We start from the raw sequence: 18,676 nt of genomic DNA, 5'->3' as shown, positions 1-18,676 counted from the left end.
CAAGCCAGACACCATTTCAAAAATATCCCATGGAGAAAAGGGAAGTTTAATTAAACTCCCTGAAGTCCAACAAACAAAATACTTCCCCAAAGAAAAACATTCTAAGGAACTAACTTCTAAATTTGGAGTAAAAGATTTTCCTGAACAAAAAAGTGAAAAAGATAAAGCACAAGCAATGCCTCCAAAAGAAATACATCCAAAGCAACGAAGTCTCAGGTTTAGCTTATTTAAAAATTTAAAAAGAAAATCTCAAAAGAAAAATGATCAACAACCTACACATCAAGAAATTCATTTAACTCCATCTGATTCACCCAAGAAAAGTCCGTTTTTCAACGAACAAATCAAAAATGGATTAAAACCAATTGAATTTTACAAACCATTTAATAATCCCAACCGATGGTAATTGTACTTATTCACTTTAAAGTGTTTATTATTTATTCATAAAATTTATTAAATATAGTGTTAATTATTGTTTAGACAACAAAGTTATTAAAAAATATCAAATAAATTTACAAATAAACAAAAGTAAAAAACAATACTATTTATTAACCTTTTTCACAAATATTGCCAACACTCCAATCCATTCAATTGTTCATCCAATCCAAATTCATTACACATTCTTTCTTTGATCTCTTGTGTGACCTTTTTATTCATTTTTTGAGATAAATATTCTGATACAGCACTATTCTGACGATGCATTACCCACATATCAAACAGTATCACGACCAAAAACAACACCCCCGCATATTATAAATAAAAATATCACCATTTTGAATTCCTCAATCCCGTCTTTTTGTTTCAATTTATTGTTCTCATCAAGTTGAACGTTTCCACGTATTTTGTCTTCGTGTGTTATTTGACCTTTCCACTGGGCTTTCTTCTGTTTTTGCACAATACTTGAAAGGTTCAAATGTGTAATCCCCGTTTCCTCGCTTTTGCAGTTTTTTAAAACGTTCTTCACTTTTTCTGTGCTCTCATTCTGTTCTTTCAAAATATGCAAATGTTCGTTTGGGGGTTTTCCTTTTTCTGAGCTTTCAACAATTTTCAATTCTTTTACTTCATGTTCAAAATTTGATATTTTTCTTTCACTCTTCTGTTTTTCTGTATCCCATATATCTTTATATTTCTTCTCTGTTTGGATTGTGTTCTCGACCAAATTATGTGGGTTATCTTCTAATTTTTCAATTAAATTTGTCACCACTGTTTGTTCTTTAAAAACTGTTGTAATTTGTTTTGTATTATCTTTTTCGTCTTTGTGTCTTTGATTTTCTTTGTTTGTAGTTTTCCCATCTTTTTCATGTTGTGAATAGTCAACAAGAGTGTTCTTTTCTTTATTCCTTTGATCGTTTTCATCTTCATTTGAAACCCCCATTTTACATTGTTTTTCTTCGTGTGTGTCAATAACATTTTCGCTTTTTTCCTCGCCCCTTTTTAAGTTATTTTCTGTTGTTGAATGGGGTTCTTCCATCTTTCCAATTGAGTCTTCTTTCTTTTCTTCGTTTTTAATACCCTTTTGTTTTTCTTTCATTTTAATAGCCTTTTTAACATTCCGTTTTATCAATGGAATGACTTGCGTTTGAAATAACATCAATTCTTCCTTAATATGATAATTGACACAAGCAGTGTTGTATAATATATTGATCTGTTTAAACACAAATTGGTCACATTTCGGAATTTGTTCCTCGTCATGCACAACCCCAAATTCTATTATTAGATCACCATTTCCCCCATTTTCATCATTGTGTATTGGAAGCCCCTTTCCTTTCACATACCACCGTTTTTCTTCTATCCTTCCTTTAAAGTTAATTTGTTGCCCACAAAATATGTCAATTTGAAGTTCACAGAAAAATTTCACAAATTTTGGTACAACAAAGACTTTTCGAATCAACGTGTCTTTCTCCTGACAAAATTTTTCGGCTTCGTCTGCTTCAAATGTAACAATATAAAACGCTTTTGTCTCTTTACTTTTTTCTCGCTTGTTCTTTTTGAATATTTCAATTTCTTGTTCAAACTTCAACGGACCGCCTTTCTCTATTTTTACAAATGTTTCCATAAATAGAAAATTGCCCCCTGTTACCAAAAGTTTGAATGGAAATGTTGTGTGGACTTTTTTAGGGTGATTTTTCAGTTGTTCCATTTTCTTTGCCTCGAGATCCTCAAAAAGTTCCTTTTCATTCTTGAAGTCGCATTTCTCCTTTTCACCAATTTCTATGATGTAAATCAGTTTCTCTCTGCTCCCAATTTCTGGATTAAACAATCCCATATTTTCCAATTCGATTGTTGTTCCGTTTTTTACACTTAAATTGACATTGACCAACTTTCCTTCTAAATCATGTAGCTTTGTATTCACAGTTATTCCTATGTATCTATCCCAAACAAATAACATTTTGTTGATATTGTAATTGTTCCTCCAAAGTATTTTAGATGTTTCTATATCCAAATCTATATTAAACACCTTCTCAATTTGATTATTTTTGTTGGATATTGGGTAAGGAAAAGGTAGTCCCAAATAAACGCCTGGGTGTATCCAAATTTGAAGTGAATACCCACCACATGTACAATTGTAAAAGTGTTCAACCAAAAGAGATGAAACTGGGAGTGTGAATGTCACATTTTCGGCGTTTTTATAAAGATCACTCACCCTTAATTTCTCTGTCAAATCGGATATGGTGATAACATCTCTCTCAGCACTTTTTTCAAACACTTTTGTGTCGACTTCTAACTCAAGAGAACAGTCATCATCAATCGTCTCATCAGGTGTCAAAGACACCAAAGGAATATTTGCTGATGAAAAACCACCCCTTTTGGGTTTCTTAAACCGTTTCTTTGACTTCGGATTCATCTCTGAATCAAGAGTTCATATTATTGGAAAAAATCAGTTCTATTTATTTCAACTCTATTTTTACTATTTTTATAATAATTTATACTATATATATAATCAAATAGTTTTAATATAAATTTAAAACATTGTACTAATAATTAAAATACATTTAATTATAGTATATTTACCATAAATTATAATAAACTTACTAGTAATTATTACTATTAATTAAACAGAACTATAAATAATAGTTTTAATAATTTATAGTCGATGACCATCGCAATCAACCACATTTCTATGTACACCACTAACCTTGAAGATACAAAGAACTTTTTTATAACATTTTTTAATGCAACACCAAACAAGAAATATCACAATCCTAAAACGGGATTGAGCACTTATTTTCTCTCATTTGCTGATAGTCAAGTAAAACTTGAAATCATGACAAAACCGGATCTTTCTACTGACTGTGGAATACACACAGGTTTAAATCACCTCGCATTTTCTCTTAATTGTAAGGAACGTGTCGACGAATTGACAAAACAACTTTCTGAAAACGGGTATAAAACTCTTAGCGGACCAAGAACAACAGGAGACGGATATTATGAGTCGTGTGTTGAAGGGCCAGAGGGTATCTTAATTGAACTGACTCAATAAAATTATTTTTTGATGAACACAAAAGATATTCATTCAACCTACTTTGTAAACAATTATATACTATTAAGTGTTAAACAAACAACAACATTTTAATTAATTATAAAATATTATATTCTTTTTGAATTAAGTCAATCAAATCTATGATAGTCATTCTCTCATTCGGATTTTGTTTCCAACACTTTTCTATTATTTGGTACAACTTCTCTGGTATATTATCTTTTTTTTGAAGTCGTTTTCCTAATGTCACAAACTCAGCAATTTTCCATGGAAATTTGAATGTTTCTTTTGGATATGCATAATTCCACCCAAAGACTTCATACATAGTTATTGCAAATGAAAAAACATCAGCAGGTTTCTTGTAGTGTTCTTTGTTAAGCACTTCAGGTGCCATATAAATTGGTGTACCAATTCCATTTGTGAATGTCATGTTAGTCATCATCATATTGACATTTCTAGCGCTTCCAAAATCAGTCAATTTGGCGTTCACTTTTTCGTTTATATCAAGTGAAAATATCAAAATGTTGTCTGGTTTGATGTCTCTGTGTAATATCCCATTTGTGTGTAAATATGAAATACCTTTAGCAGCATCTCTTATATATTTCACTCGTAACTCCATGTTGACTTCATCACTTCTTTTGTGTTTCATCAAGTCTTGTAAACTCCCAAATTGTGCAAATTCGGTGACCATACATATCTTGTTTGGTATAAAGACTGCGCCATAAAAGTGGACAATATACTCACTTCTAAATTTGTCCAACATCTCTACTTCCTTATCAAACTCAATTTTTTGAGAATCATCTTCAGTGTTGATTTTCATCTTTTTAATTGCAACAACATTGTTTCTGAACATTCCTTTAAAAACAATTCCAAACGAACCTTCGCCAAGTTTCTTGTCTTCTACCAACTCGTCTGGATCGAGTCGTGTTGTCAATTTTGAAGTTGCTGTAATTTTCATTTCTTTTAAATTGGGGTTTCTTTTTGTGAATGAGTTTGTAACCAACACAACACTCTCATCCATTTTAGTTGTGCATTTCAAAGTCAGTAATATCTCAAACTCACACGCCTCGCCACTTGGCAACATTACTATCTTTGGATTTGACTCAAATATGTATTTCTCAACTGTTGCACTTTTAGTTGTGATTTGGATTTTCATATTGTGCTTTGATGTGTTGCCAACACATAAAAGTTCTCGTTGTTGTACGTTAACATCGACGTCCTCACCAAACGAAATTTCTGTTTTATTGACTACAACATCATCATCAAGCGATACAAATGTGATGTTGGACCGACTCATTTTGAAGAGTGTTGCTGTCTTTTTAATCTTCTTTTGTCGCATTTTCTTCTCAATAAAATACACAACAAATACAATTGATGTTATCACAGCTGCCATCACAATAATTACAAACAACACTACAATAAAAAGTACCCACCAGACCGCCTTCTTGTTACAAAGTGTACCATTATCATTTGTCGAGTGCCAGAATGTGCATCTGGAGCATTTTGAATTTGAGACAGCAACACAATTTGATACAAATGAAATGTCATAGCAGAGTCCATTTTCATATAATACCATATTTTCAAAACATGATGTGCATTTATCGTGTTTTGTGCATGTTGTGCAGTTGTCATTACATTTTTCACATTCATTGTAATTAACATTGTAATACCCATCTAGACACTTTTTACACCCATTTTGTGTGACTTCGACAGCACACCCAACAATATTGTTCTGTGGTAAACACTTACCACTTTGTGTCTTGTAATTTGTCAAATTGCAAGTCAAACATTTATCTTTTGTGTTGCATGCTGAACAATTCAAAAGACACTCATAACAATTCATACCAACTCTGTAATACCCATCTTTGCATTGATAACACCCATTTGTTATTGTAGATATTTTGTTGCATTTACTCAACAAGTCCGTGCTTGGCAAACACGTGTAATTCTCACCTTGATAAAATCCAGACTTGCATGAAAGACACATTGTGTCACTCTCTACACAACTGGTGCAATTCTCGGAACATAAATTACATTCAGCATTTAATAGGTAATACCCGACTGCACAAGAAACGCACCCATATTTGTTAAATGAGATACAATTTGTTGAATTATTATTATGTGATGTTTTAATACAACTTTTGTTGTCATTAAGAATAAAGGTATTTTCGCATTCAACACATTTGTTGTTTACAATGAACACACAACTTTTTATATCTGTTTGGCAGAGTCCGTTTTGGTCTATCGTTGTTTTATTTGTACACATCGTTGCTATGCAAAGTCCATCTTCGTCTTGTCTGTAATTTGGTTGACACGAAACAACACGTGTTTTATCACACAATTGAGAGTGTTCGTATTTATTTGAACAACTGGTACAACTTTCATTTTCAATGTAAAAAGTGTTCTTACACCAAATAGTCGAAACGCCAACAGTCAACCCGTTGTTTTGGCTTTCACATATTCCAACAGAGTTGATTACAAATCCCATGTCACAAAAAATACATTTCTCTGATTCACAGAGCTGACAATTTGTGTCAACACACGCCTCACAATTTGCTTCTGTGTTTCCTTCACTACAATGTAAACACAAATATTCGTTTGATAAAACACACCTATCTTCTTTATAACAATTGTTGTTGTTCCGAATATAACCGTTTTGGCATTTGTAACACTCTGTGGTAGTTCCAATTGAACAGTTATCCGAAGATATACATATGTGATTTTCATTCAAAACAAAACCGCAAACACACAACGTACAAATGCCATTCAAATTCCAAATTTGACATTTCTCATCAACAGGAAGACATTTTCCATCAATAAGTTGATAACTTTCACCACACAACAAACAAATTGTTTTATCTTTTGTTAATTCAATGAGAATACATCCCTCAAGTATTTTATTGTTTGATGGATTATCCATCACTGTGTAACTTGTGCCATACTGACTAAATTGTATTTTGTTTATTTGATACAAAGATGTGCTTTTTACAATCACCACACTCGTATTTTCATACAAATTCAGAACTTCAATAGTACTTGGACATTCTATTTGGAAAAATTGAATTTCTTTAATGAGAGAAATGCTGTAGTTGAAGTTTCCCATGCACTCCAATGTATTGGAAGACGTGTGATATTGTAATGATGCATCAGTAATATATTTATCTCCATACACCCCATTTGTCAACACTCCAAATGAAAATGAAAATATTGTATTGTCAAAGTGCGCAGAAATATTGAGTTTGGTGTCATTATTTATTGTCAGTTGTTTCACTCTTTTAAGATTTGTTACTTTAATATCTCTGTCAACAAGCAATTCCGAATTTGAAATATCAAAATCGGACATATTATACGTGTTATACGTTTTTGAAAACTTTAACTTGCAGTTAACAGTGGTGTCTGAATTACAGGGACAATGTGGATAGTCGAAATAACTTTCCATTGTTGTTGGGCTGTCGTTGGTGTACATTTCTTTCTTCAATGTGCAGATGACATTTGTGTCAAGTTGTATACCATTTGGACAGAATCGAATCAACTTTTTATTTGATATCAAATACCCCTTCCCATCTGTAAAATTGTATGAATATTCAAACATAGCAGAAGAAATATGATTCTCTGTCGTACCAACATCCAAATTGCTTTGATTGTTGAGGGAAAACACATCAAAACACTTTGTATTACTTATTGGATTTAATATTTGGAAATCAAGTCTTTCTCTATAGTTTCTGTTGAGGTGAATATAGGTCGAGTTCCACGATATAATTCTTGGCTTGTTCAGTTCCGGATTTGTAAGATTAAGATATCCCGCTTCAGAAAATACACCAAATAATGGTTTATTGTTAATAACATTGATGACAGCACCATTCTCTATATTTAGAGTTTTGTTGAAGTGTAAAGGACTTGAAATGATTAAACTGACGTTTTCAAAGAGTGTGGTTGCATTAATATTTTGCCAATATTTAAAGCCAATGTTTGTAAATTCTATGTTTTGAAGAATGTAAACATCTTCAAAAGTGTTTAAGTAATCATCAAAATTGAAATTATTGTTAAAACAGTACGAATATGTGTTTGGAAAATTTGAACAACTCGTAGGAATAAATCCATTTTTAATGCTGGAGTTGATTTGTGTGCAGTCGCATTGATATCCACCAGTCAAAACAACAACAAGAAATTTAATAAACAACGTCATTATATGGTTTTATATAATAATTTTTAGTTCAAAATAAAATATTTAAACCAAATTTTAATTTTTTTCGCTTTTCCATTGTTTTTATTGTTTGTAATTAAATAAATTTACACAAAAATAAAATTAAATTTAAAAGATTAAAATAATAAAACTTTTCAATCAATAATATTTTTTTTTCTAAATTCCCATAGTTTAAACAAATTTAAAGCCGTTTTCCCCACTTGATAACTTTGAAAAAATGACTATATCGTATTTTCATGTTTTTCGTGATGAATGTAATAAGTGTGTTTTTTATAAACGATATTTAGTTTTTACTATAATTTATAATAATTTTATTATGATTAATAATACAAATACAGTAAAAAGTGTCTTTTTGTGGGTTATTATATTTGTGGATTACGTCTATTTGTATGTCAATGGACCAATTTAGTTACACTTAGATAAATAATATAATTTTATTATAATTAAAGAAACTACTATATTTTCTATAACACTGTTTTTTATGGAAAATGGTGAATAGAATTTACTTCACAATTCTATTATAAACCCACAAATATACAGATACAAGAAAAACCAGGGATATACGTTTTTTCTCTGTTTAAAACCCCACAAATAAACACTTTTTACTATAAAGTTTTTGTTTTTTTTATATTTTAATTACTGTGTGTTAAAAACAAGAACCAATATTATATATACTTACAATTTAATTGGGATTTTTTTCTATTATTCCAGATAATTTAAAAACAAGCAAATAGGGTGAAATAAAATAATTTTAAATATTCAAACCACTTAAAAAATAAATGCTCAAAACTAAATAACTAGTGTTGTATTATTGAAATGCAAAAACAACAATTTGTGATATAAAAAGTTGTTGCTTAAGATTTGTTTACTATTCCTTTTAACAATTTAATAAAAGGTTTATGGTTATTAATTGGTGATAATGAGAATAACATATAACAGTTACCTGTATTTAATACAGATGTTTTCTTAAAAATATTTTTATATTATTGTCAATTAAAATAAAGCAGAATTAAAATTGACAAAAATAATGATTATAGTTGTAAAACGATCAACATCGAACACCATTTAAAACATCCCGATTTTTAAAGATAAAAAACAAAAGGCTTGTAACACTAATTTGATTTTGATGGATTTTATATGAAAACCATGTTTGAAAATAATACAACGATTATTTAATTGTGGATGTTCTAAGATTCAATTTTTAAAATTAAAAAATATTAAATAATCGATTGATTTTTTAAACTCTTTTTGATCCAATTTTTGTGAATATATCATCAAATTGCTCAATGATTGTATCAAGCATATTTTGCGGCATCGGTTCTGAACGTTTCCAATAGACATTTAAAATAGACTCTTCTTTATATCCGTAAATGATTGTAGTTAAAAGTTTCTTTGACTCACTGACACAACACACACGTGGTCTTGTTACATATTTATAACAGCCAATATTTGACACCCCAACAAATGGCATGTCAGTCGAAAAATCTAATTGGGTTGTATTATCATTTCCATTATCTGCATTGACTCGACTTCCTAAATAAGTAACAAAAATGGCACTTTCATTACTTTGTTGTGTTTCTCTTATTGAATTGTTACACTCAGTTATTTCTTCAATAAAATCATCTTTAGATGTTAAAGTTGGAAAGAAAGCAGCGCTTCCACAAAAGAGTTCTCTTTGTTTCATTTCTTCTGAAGCATATAAACTTGTTCGGGAATCTACAGGAATGTGTCCAACTAAAGGAACTTCGTTTTTAACATTGAAATGTTTTCTCATTCCCCTTTGATAAGCACACATCATTATTGCCTGCACTCCCACCTTGTGCACTTTACAAAATGCACTTATCTCTGCGTATGAATATTGTAGATAATCAGAAATATCAGAAAAAACAATGTTTTCTTCCGGTGGATTAATTCGTGGGGATTTGGGTAAAGCAAGAACAAAAGGAAGTATTGTTGTTGCTTCACTCTTTGTTAATTTGGGGAACAAATTTTGTTGGCCAAAATCTGCTTGTTTGGAGTTAATTGGAAGAGGTATGTTTTCGTCTAATAAATGTGCAACAATTCGATACAGCCCTTCAATTGTTCTACCATCAGAAAGACTGTGGGAACAACATATATGAAGACGAATCACAGAATTGAATGATGAGACAAAAACCATTGCTAAGGGCATACCACTCTTCCATTCTTTGAATAATTCGAGAGGTGCTTTCACCGTCACAACTTTTTGGTTGCACGAGTAATCGCCGAGTAAATCAAATGGAACGGTTTTGATAAGTGGGGGAAGTGTTGATTTGACAAAACATGGTTTGCCTTTCAATGTGCAAACAGAGAGTCTGGTAATATCAAATTCATTGAAAAGAGGAGGAAGTTTCTTTTTTAAATATTCTTCTACATTTGGTATTTCTGAAGTTAGTTCAAACTCACCACGAAGTATCACAATAAAAGTGTACATAATTTTTTCATATCCATCAAAATATCTAATATACTCAAAGTTTGGAGTCAATTCGGAAGGTTCCATTGTTGTTAATAATTATTAGTTCAGCTTTAAATTTTAAATTGAATTATTTGCAAACCTCATTAAACAACTTAAACCATTAAAAATAATAATAGTTGACTTAATGAACCTTCGAAAATAAATTTATTTCGTTGAATATTTATTTTTGAAAAAACCTTATTTAAATTTGACACAATATACAAATCAGTTATAAACCCCAACAGTTTTCAATTTATGGGTCAAAATCACAAAAAAATATTTTAAATTCAAAAAAATACAGATTATGATTGTAAGCCAACTCCAACGAACTTGTTCAACACACTTGTTCGTCTATGTCACTTCTTTTTTGTTTTACAAGAGTTTTACTTGTTATGATCATGTTTTGAACAATTAATAACATATGAAATTATTTTGGTTTTTATTTGTTTATTTGTAATAAATCACTCTTTATTAACCCATTTTTATATAGTAATTGTTCGGGATACTATCATTATTAATATACTTTAAAGTTTGAGAAGTTTTTAACAATTTAATGGGTATTTGTACTTGTATATAGTAATTCAAATAAAATTTTTTTTATAAAGTTAGCTATAACAGTTAGTTTTTTGTTAATTTCAATGATTATTTTATTCAATAAATAATTGGTTTAGTAAATAATGGACTATATTAATTAACCACAACTTATAATAAAAATATTTATAAAATATGGTAAATCGTTATTAATCCGTAATAAATGTGTATATCATATTTAATGTTTAAATTTTTGTAAACATTAGTTCTTGTTTTTCATTGTTATCGAGACAAAAATACACCAGAAATTGTTTTAAAATAAATAAAAAACAATGATTTATTACAAACAATAATTTCATTGTTTTTTATTGAAATGTGTTATTTATTATTGTAAACAATTATTAAAACATATTGACTAAAAATAACAAATAAATGGTAATAAATAATTTATAGCTAAAAATAACAATTAATATAACAAATATTTAAACACCTTTCTATTATGGCCAAAATTACACATCCATAATTATTCGTTTTCTATATTATTGAATATTGTTATATTCAGCAATATATAAAGAACAACTAAAATATTTTTATTTGTTATTGTTGTAAACAGTACACTTTAATTTTTAATCAAACAATTATTGTGATCAAATTTTGTTTCGTTTAACATGTAAAAAATAACTATTGTTTCAAAATTGTTATTTGATTGTTCATTTGATTATTTAATTTAAAAGTGTAATTTAAGAATAATAAAAATAAATAATACCATTACACCATTTTTTTAATTTTAAAAACAAAATTATTACAAAGATATAAAAAATAAAAAATGTAAAATAAACATCAAAACATGTTAAGATATTGAACATTTATTCAATGTTTCTTTTTCTTTTGTAATTTTAAGTTCACTTTGTTTTGTTTCTTTTGACTCTTTGGGGATACATTGACAATTTTCAAAACAATTTTCACCAATTTTTTCAACAGTGTTTAAAAGAGATATATCAAGAGTGGTACATCCAATAAAACACTTCGTTTCAATTTCTTTCAAACGACTTGGAACTGATATCGTTTTTAATGATACACAATATTCAAACGATCGAATGCCAATACGAGTGACGAATTCTGGAATAAGAACATTCTCCAATTTTGAACAATTGGAAAAACACATTTTTGTAATTTCTCGTAATTTAGAAGGAAGTTTAATGCCACTTAATGATGAACACCTACTGAAACATTCGATTCCAAATCTCGATATGTTGTCTGGTAATTGTATTGAGACAAGTGAAATGCACCCCATAAAACAACTCTCACCAAGATTAAAACAATTTCCTCCAATAAATACAGATGTCAAGTTTGTGCAACTAAGAAAGGCACATTCGCCAATACTATTGTCACACTGTGCTATTTTTATCGATTTTAATGACATACAAAATTCAAAACAACGATCCCATATTGTGAGTAAATATGATGGAAATGTGACCGAGTCTAATTTGTTACAAAACCCAAACAAATCCGTTGACAAAGTAACAAGACCTTCAGGAAGTTTAATGGAAGTGATTTTGTCGCAATGAGAAAAGCTGTTATTACCTATTTTATACACCGACTGTGGTATATCAATCGACACAAGAGATTGACATTGTGAAAAACAGTTATCTCCAATTTCTTTTAATGCATCAGAAAGTGTCACTGAAGTCAATGAAGTACATTTAAAGAAACAATTTGTGCCAATTGATGTGATTACTTTTGGAATATCAAAAGTTGTGATTTGAGAATTTTTTAAATAATTTGCACCAAGCGCCTTAGTTTTATATGGGATTGTGTCACCGTACTTTTCTCGGTCTTCTTTGGTGTATATATAATTTTTGAAAGAAAAATTTGTGTCGCTGTGAAGTTGAGCAAAAGTGTATTCAACTCCAAACCAAATATTAATTCTAAAAAAGTCGATTTTCTTTTGAGAATTTTCTTTGGTGAAGTCAAAAATAGTATTTCCAAAAAATTCGTCGTTTTTAGACCAAATATTTAAAGTCTCAATGTTTGGAAAATATTTTATTGTTTTATAAGTCAATGGAATGGGGTTACTATGAAACTTTTCCATATTGCATTGATATTTTTTACTCACACTTTCTATTGAAATGAAATCTTTTAATAACGAAAAATATTGTGTGATAACCATCATGTGGTAACCATCTATCTTACCCATTGTTATGTTTATTATTTTATAATAATAAATTCAAGTTCAAAATATAATTAAAAAAAACAGTTATTATTAATTTAATAAAAAATACTAATAATCAATAGTTTAAATTTTTTATATAAAATTTATATAATATGTTATTATTTAACCCTTCGAGGACTGAAAAATTTTTATTTTTTTCTTTTTTTTCAGAAAAAAATTTCAAAAAATAATTTCACTTTTCCAAAAAAATGAAAATAATGGCGACTTTTCTTGAACAATTTTAAACGATTTTTGACTTGTTTGATAAAATAGTTCAACTCAAATTCAAACTTTTGAATTATTTATAAAACATTTCATCATTCATAAACTCAAAGAAATCGGTTTTTGATAAAAATTTGTCTTTCAATCAATAAAATATATAATTTAACAAATTATCATTAGAGTCTGTGCTACAACGTTGTACACTTCTCAAACGTTGTACACCTCAGAATCTTCTAAATAATCGCCAAATCTTCTACAAAATATTTAAATCTTAAAATAGAACACCAATAAACATACCAATAACATTTTCTTTTTCAAATTATGTTTTTCTTTTTCCAAATCAAAACGAACATAAAAACAATAAAATCGTTTAATTTCAAGATCTTCATTTTTCTTGTCGTTTCCAACAAACACACTGGAAACCATGCCAAAATGACGATCTCGAGTTGAGACCATTCAGTCGGCGAAAGTTGGCTGGTTTCAGGCTTGTTGGGTTGGAGATGTGGAGAGCGTTCTGTCGGGTCGTTGCGGCACAGAGCCGCCTCTGGTTTGTTAATTTATATTTTCAATTTAATTCAATCCAATTTAATTTAATACAAAGAACAAACATCTTAATTTTTTAGTTCAAAGATAATGTTTAAGTTCTCTTAAATCAAGGATTAAATTTTAACTGTTATGTTGGCTTAGTTATTCACTCTTTTTTCCTAATGATAGGTCTGTATTATTTCAAGGGTTTTTATAGTATAATTGATAGCTTTGTATATAATGTTATAGTTATTTTATTTATCATCGAAGTGATACATTAACATATTTTATCGGTTTTAAAAACAACTCCAATTTATTTTACTGCAAGTTTTATTCATTTTTATTATTATTTGTTTCCGTTATATTTTTTATTAAGAAAATAATAAAGGTTCAAAAATATATTAGAAACCATATTTTAACTATAAAAATACTTATAAATGAAAACTATCAGTTGTTTAATTTAAAAGCTCTGATTCTTTTGTTTTGTAATAAGACCAAGTAAAAAATTCAAAAAAGTTTTAAACATGGTGAGCTTTATTAAAAAGCTCATAAATGCCTTTTGGCAACAATATTTGAATACAGAATTACAATAACCAAGTGCTCTAAAAAACACTTGGCTTTAGTAATCATAATAAAGGCTGAACACTTGAATTATAATTTAGTTTTATTAATGTTTTTGTGTTCTTTTTTTTATTGTTGTATTTTATTAAAAAATGAAATCTTCTTATTTGTTTGTTTAATGTTTTTAACTAAACGAAGTATTGTTAATGCTAACCTCTCGACTGTATTATTACAAAAAAGCTTTGAATAAATCAATTTCTTTCCTTACGTTGATAATTTGTAAATTGAAGCATCACCAGAATCTCTGATGCGTCCAAACATATAATTAATTAAACTTAATGCTATATTTCAGCATTTTTTTGTTGTTCAAAAAACTTATAAATTATTTGGAATAAAAATTGTGTCTTGTTGTGTTGTAAAGTGTTAATTATTTTAATTGTGTTTACTCATCCAGTTTTTTGTTTTTTATCTTTTCTGAACAAATTATTTTGTTTTTGTAAATAAAAGGAAGATAAATAATAGGGTTAAATAATTACCAAAATGTGGGATTATCAGGTTTGACTTTTTTAGTTTTAAAGCATCTCTGATTTAATTATTTCATTTTTTACTCTTTGAAATTGTTTAAAAAGGGAATTGCTAAGAAATTAAGTTTTAAATGGTAAACGTTATTGTTTTTTGCCGATAGTTTCGTTTATTGTGAGAACTTTCTATGGTTCTTAAAATATAATACTTAGTGAACAACGTTTGAGTGGTGTACAACGTTGTAGCACAGACTCTAGTAATAATAATAATACGAAAATGAACTGTTTTTATAAACAAATAAAAATGTTAATAAAAATCTATTAATTAATATTATCAGATATTCAAGTCGCCAAAAAAAACAAAAAACACTTAAAATGTGTGTACAATTGTGGGTTTGATATAACCAATAAGATTGGTTCAAACCAAAATTAAATAAAAACATAACAAAAATACAATTGTTGAAATAAAAATGGATTCTACTCAAACTAAAAATACTTGGAGAACCAAAATAACAACAAAATATTACGATAAAAACCCCTTGTTTATTATCATTTTTGTTTGTTATTGTATTAACACAACAATAACATTAAATTAATTATCTCATATGGTAAAACAACGCTATAAAACATCAATTTAAGTCGAGAAAAATAGCAGTTTTGGATACATTATACAATGCGTGACAAAAGAATAATAATTTTTATAGAAAATTTGATTACAAATAAACTATAATAATCAACCTCTGAATAATATAATTGATAATAAATTATTAAAAATTTTATGATTGATTATAACAATTATAATTTAAAGTAAACCAAATGAACACCTGCACAAATATAATTAAATTAAGCCAAGCATAAACAGCCTTGATTATACTTATTCGTTTCTCATTCGCAATTTTCTCCTTCTCTTGTCTGTCGTTGATTTTTAAATTGATTTCCACCAGACAAAACGATGTTTTTGTACAAGTCCTTTCTGATATCGACATCACACTTCATAAATTAAAAAATGCAAACCAAAATAATAATCAAAAACAAATTGTTACAAATTATCTTATTTTTTCTTGCGTTTTTATCTTTATTTCCTGAAAGTACATGTAATTGTATTCCATTTATAGTTATAAATTAAAAACAAAAGACTTGTTTTCCATCACGGTCATGATTATTTTGTTCATTTCCTGATTCTTTAAAAGAAATCAAATAGACAGATAGCCACAAATCAGTTTTTTAAAAAAAAATCCTAACCATGTTTCCATTTTTGTTAATAAAAATAAAAAACGTGTTTTAATTATTTTGTGAACTTTAAACATAGATTAATGTTTGTTACATCAATATTGACTTCAACAAAAATGCAGAATGCTCCATACATAATCAGAACTCGAGAAATTACATTAACTTCCAGATAATCAAGTCATCACAATTGGCACGAAAGATTCACACGCCCAGAAACACCATTCCAGTCATCATTCCTTAATGTGGAAGCATCAGGTATTCATGAGACAACTTACAACTCAATCAAACTCTAAATTCAATTGCAATCAATCTCTGATTATTCGATTTTTTTTAATTCTTCTTGTTTTTGCCAAATATGTTACTGTTTTTTATAATTATTTCTATTTTCATATACAACAACATTATATTACAATAAAAAGAATAAACTCAATGCACAGTAAAAAACCCAATGCAAGAATAAACAATAACAAAAATAAATAACAAAAATTAGTTTGGTTTCAGGTAAAAAAATAAAAATATGACCAATAAAATTAAAAGATTTGTAAAAATCAAAAAGAACTTCCAATTTAAAATAGTCAGATTAAACAAGTAAATTAGTCAATTTAAAAGATGAAATTGTAACTAAAAAACATCTTAACATGGATCGAGGTCTTAACGGATCTCTCCTTGTTAAAAATAAAAAATCGGGTAATTTATCACTTAAAAGGTTTATGATTTTTCCTTTGCTATGAGTTCTTTCTTTGAGTCTGGAATTCAAAAAAGTCTCTGAATGGCTATTAGGAGACGAAACAATTGATTTGCCTTTATGAATTAACGAGGGCATCTGCGTCTGGTGTAATGGTGGTGTTTTAGATACCGGTTTGGACTTTTGAGGTTCAATATTCGACATGGTTTGATCACATTGAAAAGAAGATGTAGGCAAGTTGTTTTTCATAAGTGAATTGTCATCACTTTCTTGATAAATAGGTTGGATAGCATATTTATCAATTGGTTTACTTTCACTTGGATTGTCTGATGTATCTATTTCTAAAAATACTTCAGTTTCCATTGGTAATGACACATTTTCTCCAACAAAATTTGTGGTATCGGGGATTGTCAAAGATGTATCCATAAAAACTTGTTGTGTCAAAACAACATTATTACTACAAATGACGTGTTGTTCATGACATATTGCTTTATCGACATCAATCTTTAGTTGTTGAGCTCTTCTAAGGTGTTTTGGTGGCACCACTTTGACCTTGTTTCTCAATTTTGAGTCTTCTGGTACAACAATCAAACTTTCGTATCCATCTAGGGTTTTAATTGTCGGGATTTCCTCGACCATTCTTTTGGATTCTTTCAGATCTATGTATGCGTAATACTGACCATCTTCTCCTAAACGCGATACAATTCCCGCTCTCTCAAAAGAATTGATTATTGTAACTGGGTCAAGTGCCTTGTTGACCGACTTAAGAATGGTTATCAACTTGTTTGAAATTGTAGACCCCCAAGATGCTCTTTCCTTTTTAATCAACAAATCGCCATAACCTGGTCCAGACAAACAGGTTTCTTTGATGATCTTGGTCATGTCGTCCTCTTCTTCTTTTTCGATTGACTCAAATACACGTTCTTCGTGTTCCAACAACCTTACGATCGAATCCAGACTGTCTACTAAATTTTTTGTTACTTTGGTGTGTATGTTGTTGGTTAGATTGGTCAACCGGTGTTCTGTAAACAGTGGAGTTTTTTCTATGTTGCACCCATTACAAACAACACCAAATAGAACGTCTTCGTACTCTTTGGTTTTACTTGGACAAATTACAATGGCATCTGCTATCGAAGTGAGAAAGGTTTTGAGTTGATTCGATATTCCACTGGGGAAGATACCAAGGCACTTTTTGTGCTTAAACTCTTCTGCCATTTCAAACAATTCATTGGGCAGCAACTGTGGAAATGATATTTTTAAATGATGGATTTGGTCAAATGCACTTTCATTTCCATTTTGGATATTTGTAGGTACAGTGTCGTTTTTAAAGGAGTTGACACTCTTTGTTGTTTTGAATACACGTTTCAACGATTTCATTTCTCTTTTGACGGATCCAAATGCAACTAAGTCAAGTGGTTGGCACAGGTGACTGGTGTGTGGAACCAGATAATGAACCACAATGTTGTTTTGCAACAAGATTTGTTTAATACCATCATCAACATGGCATCTACAATTATCCATAATCAGTATTGCATATTCACTATCATGGTATCCATTTTCCATTCTGATCTTCTTGACTCCTGGAATGAACACTTCTTGTATCCACAACATAAAGATTTCACTGGTAACAAAACCAGAAGTGTTGCAATACAACTTAATGTTTCTAAAGTATTTGTTCAAAACTGTACTGTAATGAACTTTATCAATAACACAAGATTCGTTGATTCTTTCACCTGCAAGACTTATACATTCAATCAGAGTGGTTGTTTTTGATTTTTGTCCATTGGCAACACTAATTTTTGTATTGACTCCTTTGGGTACCATAGCTCGTGTGTTCTTTCGACTTGATTCTTCAGATGTTCCCATCTCGTCGATATTGAACAACATTTTGTCTTTGATCTTGTAACTGTTCAACTTTTCCGACAACTGTTTATTATTATCAAGTATTGGTTGTGGTGCAATGTTGATTCTCTCAATTTCATCGAACTCCATTTCTGATGTTTCTAAATCGAACTCTCTTTCGAGTATTTTTCTCAT

The 18,676-nt window shown here is 29.2% G+C and overlaps 5 protein-coding genes across 5 annotated transcripts; 1 reads left to right on the top strand and 4 right to left on the bottom strand.

Annotated features, from left to right (window-relative positions):
• Positions 1-709: 709 nt before the first annotated feature.
• EIN_258020 (hypothetical protein) lies at positions 710-2,842 on the bottom strand (the record flags this gene model as incomplete). Its single annotated transcript, XM_004183486.1, has 1 exon — positions 710-2,842. The coding sequence occupies one exon, from the start codon at positions 2,840-2,842 to the stop codon at positions 710-712; it is 2,133 nt and encodes a 710-aa protein (XP_004183534.1).
• A 249-nt stretch (positions 2,843-3,091) lies between these two features.
• EIN_258010 (hypothetical protein) lies at positions 3,092-3,478 on the top strand (the record flags this gene model as incomplete). The annotated part of the gene is made up of 1 exon (XM_004183485.1): positions 3,092-3,478. One exon carries the CDS (start codon positions 3,092-3,094, stop codon positions 3,476-3,478), a length of 387 nt encoding a protein of 128 aa, XP_004183533.1.
• A 97-nt stretch (positions 3,479-3,575) lies between these two features.
• Positions 3,576-7,661, bottom strand: EIN_258000 (protein serine/threonine kinase, putative; the record flags this gene model as incomplete). Its single annotated transcript, XM_004183484.1, has 1 exon — positions 3,576-7,661. The coding sequence occupies one exon, from the start codon at positions 7,659-7,661 to the stop codon at positions 3,576-3,578; it is 4,086 nt and encodes a 1,361-aa protein (XP_004183532.1).
• A 1,255-nt stretch (positions 7,662-8,916) lies between these two features.
• On the bottom strand, positions 8,917-10,197 carry EIN_257990 (hypothetical protein; the record flags this gene model as incomplete). The annotated part of the gene is made up of 1 exon (XM_004183483.1): positions 8,917-10,197. The coding sequence occupies one exon, from the start codon at positions 10,195-10,197 to the stop codon at positions 8,917-8,919; it is 1,281 nt and encodes a 426-aa protein (XP_004183531.1).
• A 1,336-nt stretch (positions 10,198-11,533) lies between these two features.
• Positions 11,534-12,880, bottom strand: EIN_257980 (hypothetical protein; the record flags this gene model as incomplete). The annotated part of the gene is made up of 1 exon (XM_004183482.1): positions 11,534-12,880. One exon carries the CDS (start codon positions 12,878-12,880, stop codon positions 11,534-11,536), a length of 1,347 nt encoding a protein of 448 aa, XP_004183530.1.
• Positions 12,881-18,676: the final 5,796 nt, after the last annotated feature.

The sequence above is a fragment of the Entamoeba invadens genome (assembly GCF_000330505.1).
Source record: "Entamoeba invadens IP1 unplaced genomic scaffold scaff_1105074726677, whole genome shotgun sequence".
Taxonomy (NCBI): domain Eukaryota; phylum Evosea; order Mastigamoebida; family Endamoebidae; genus Entamoeba; species Entamoeba invadens.
This window is presented reverse-complemented; position numbering and strand designations above follow the sequence as displayed.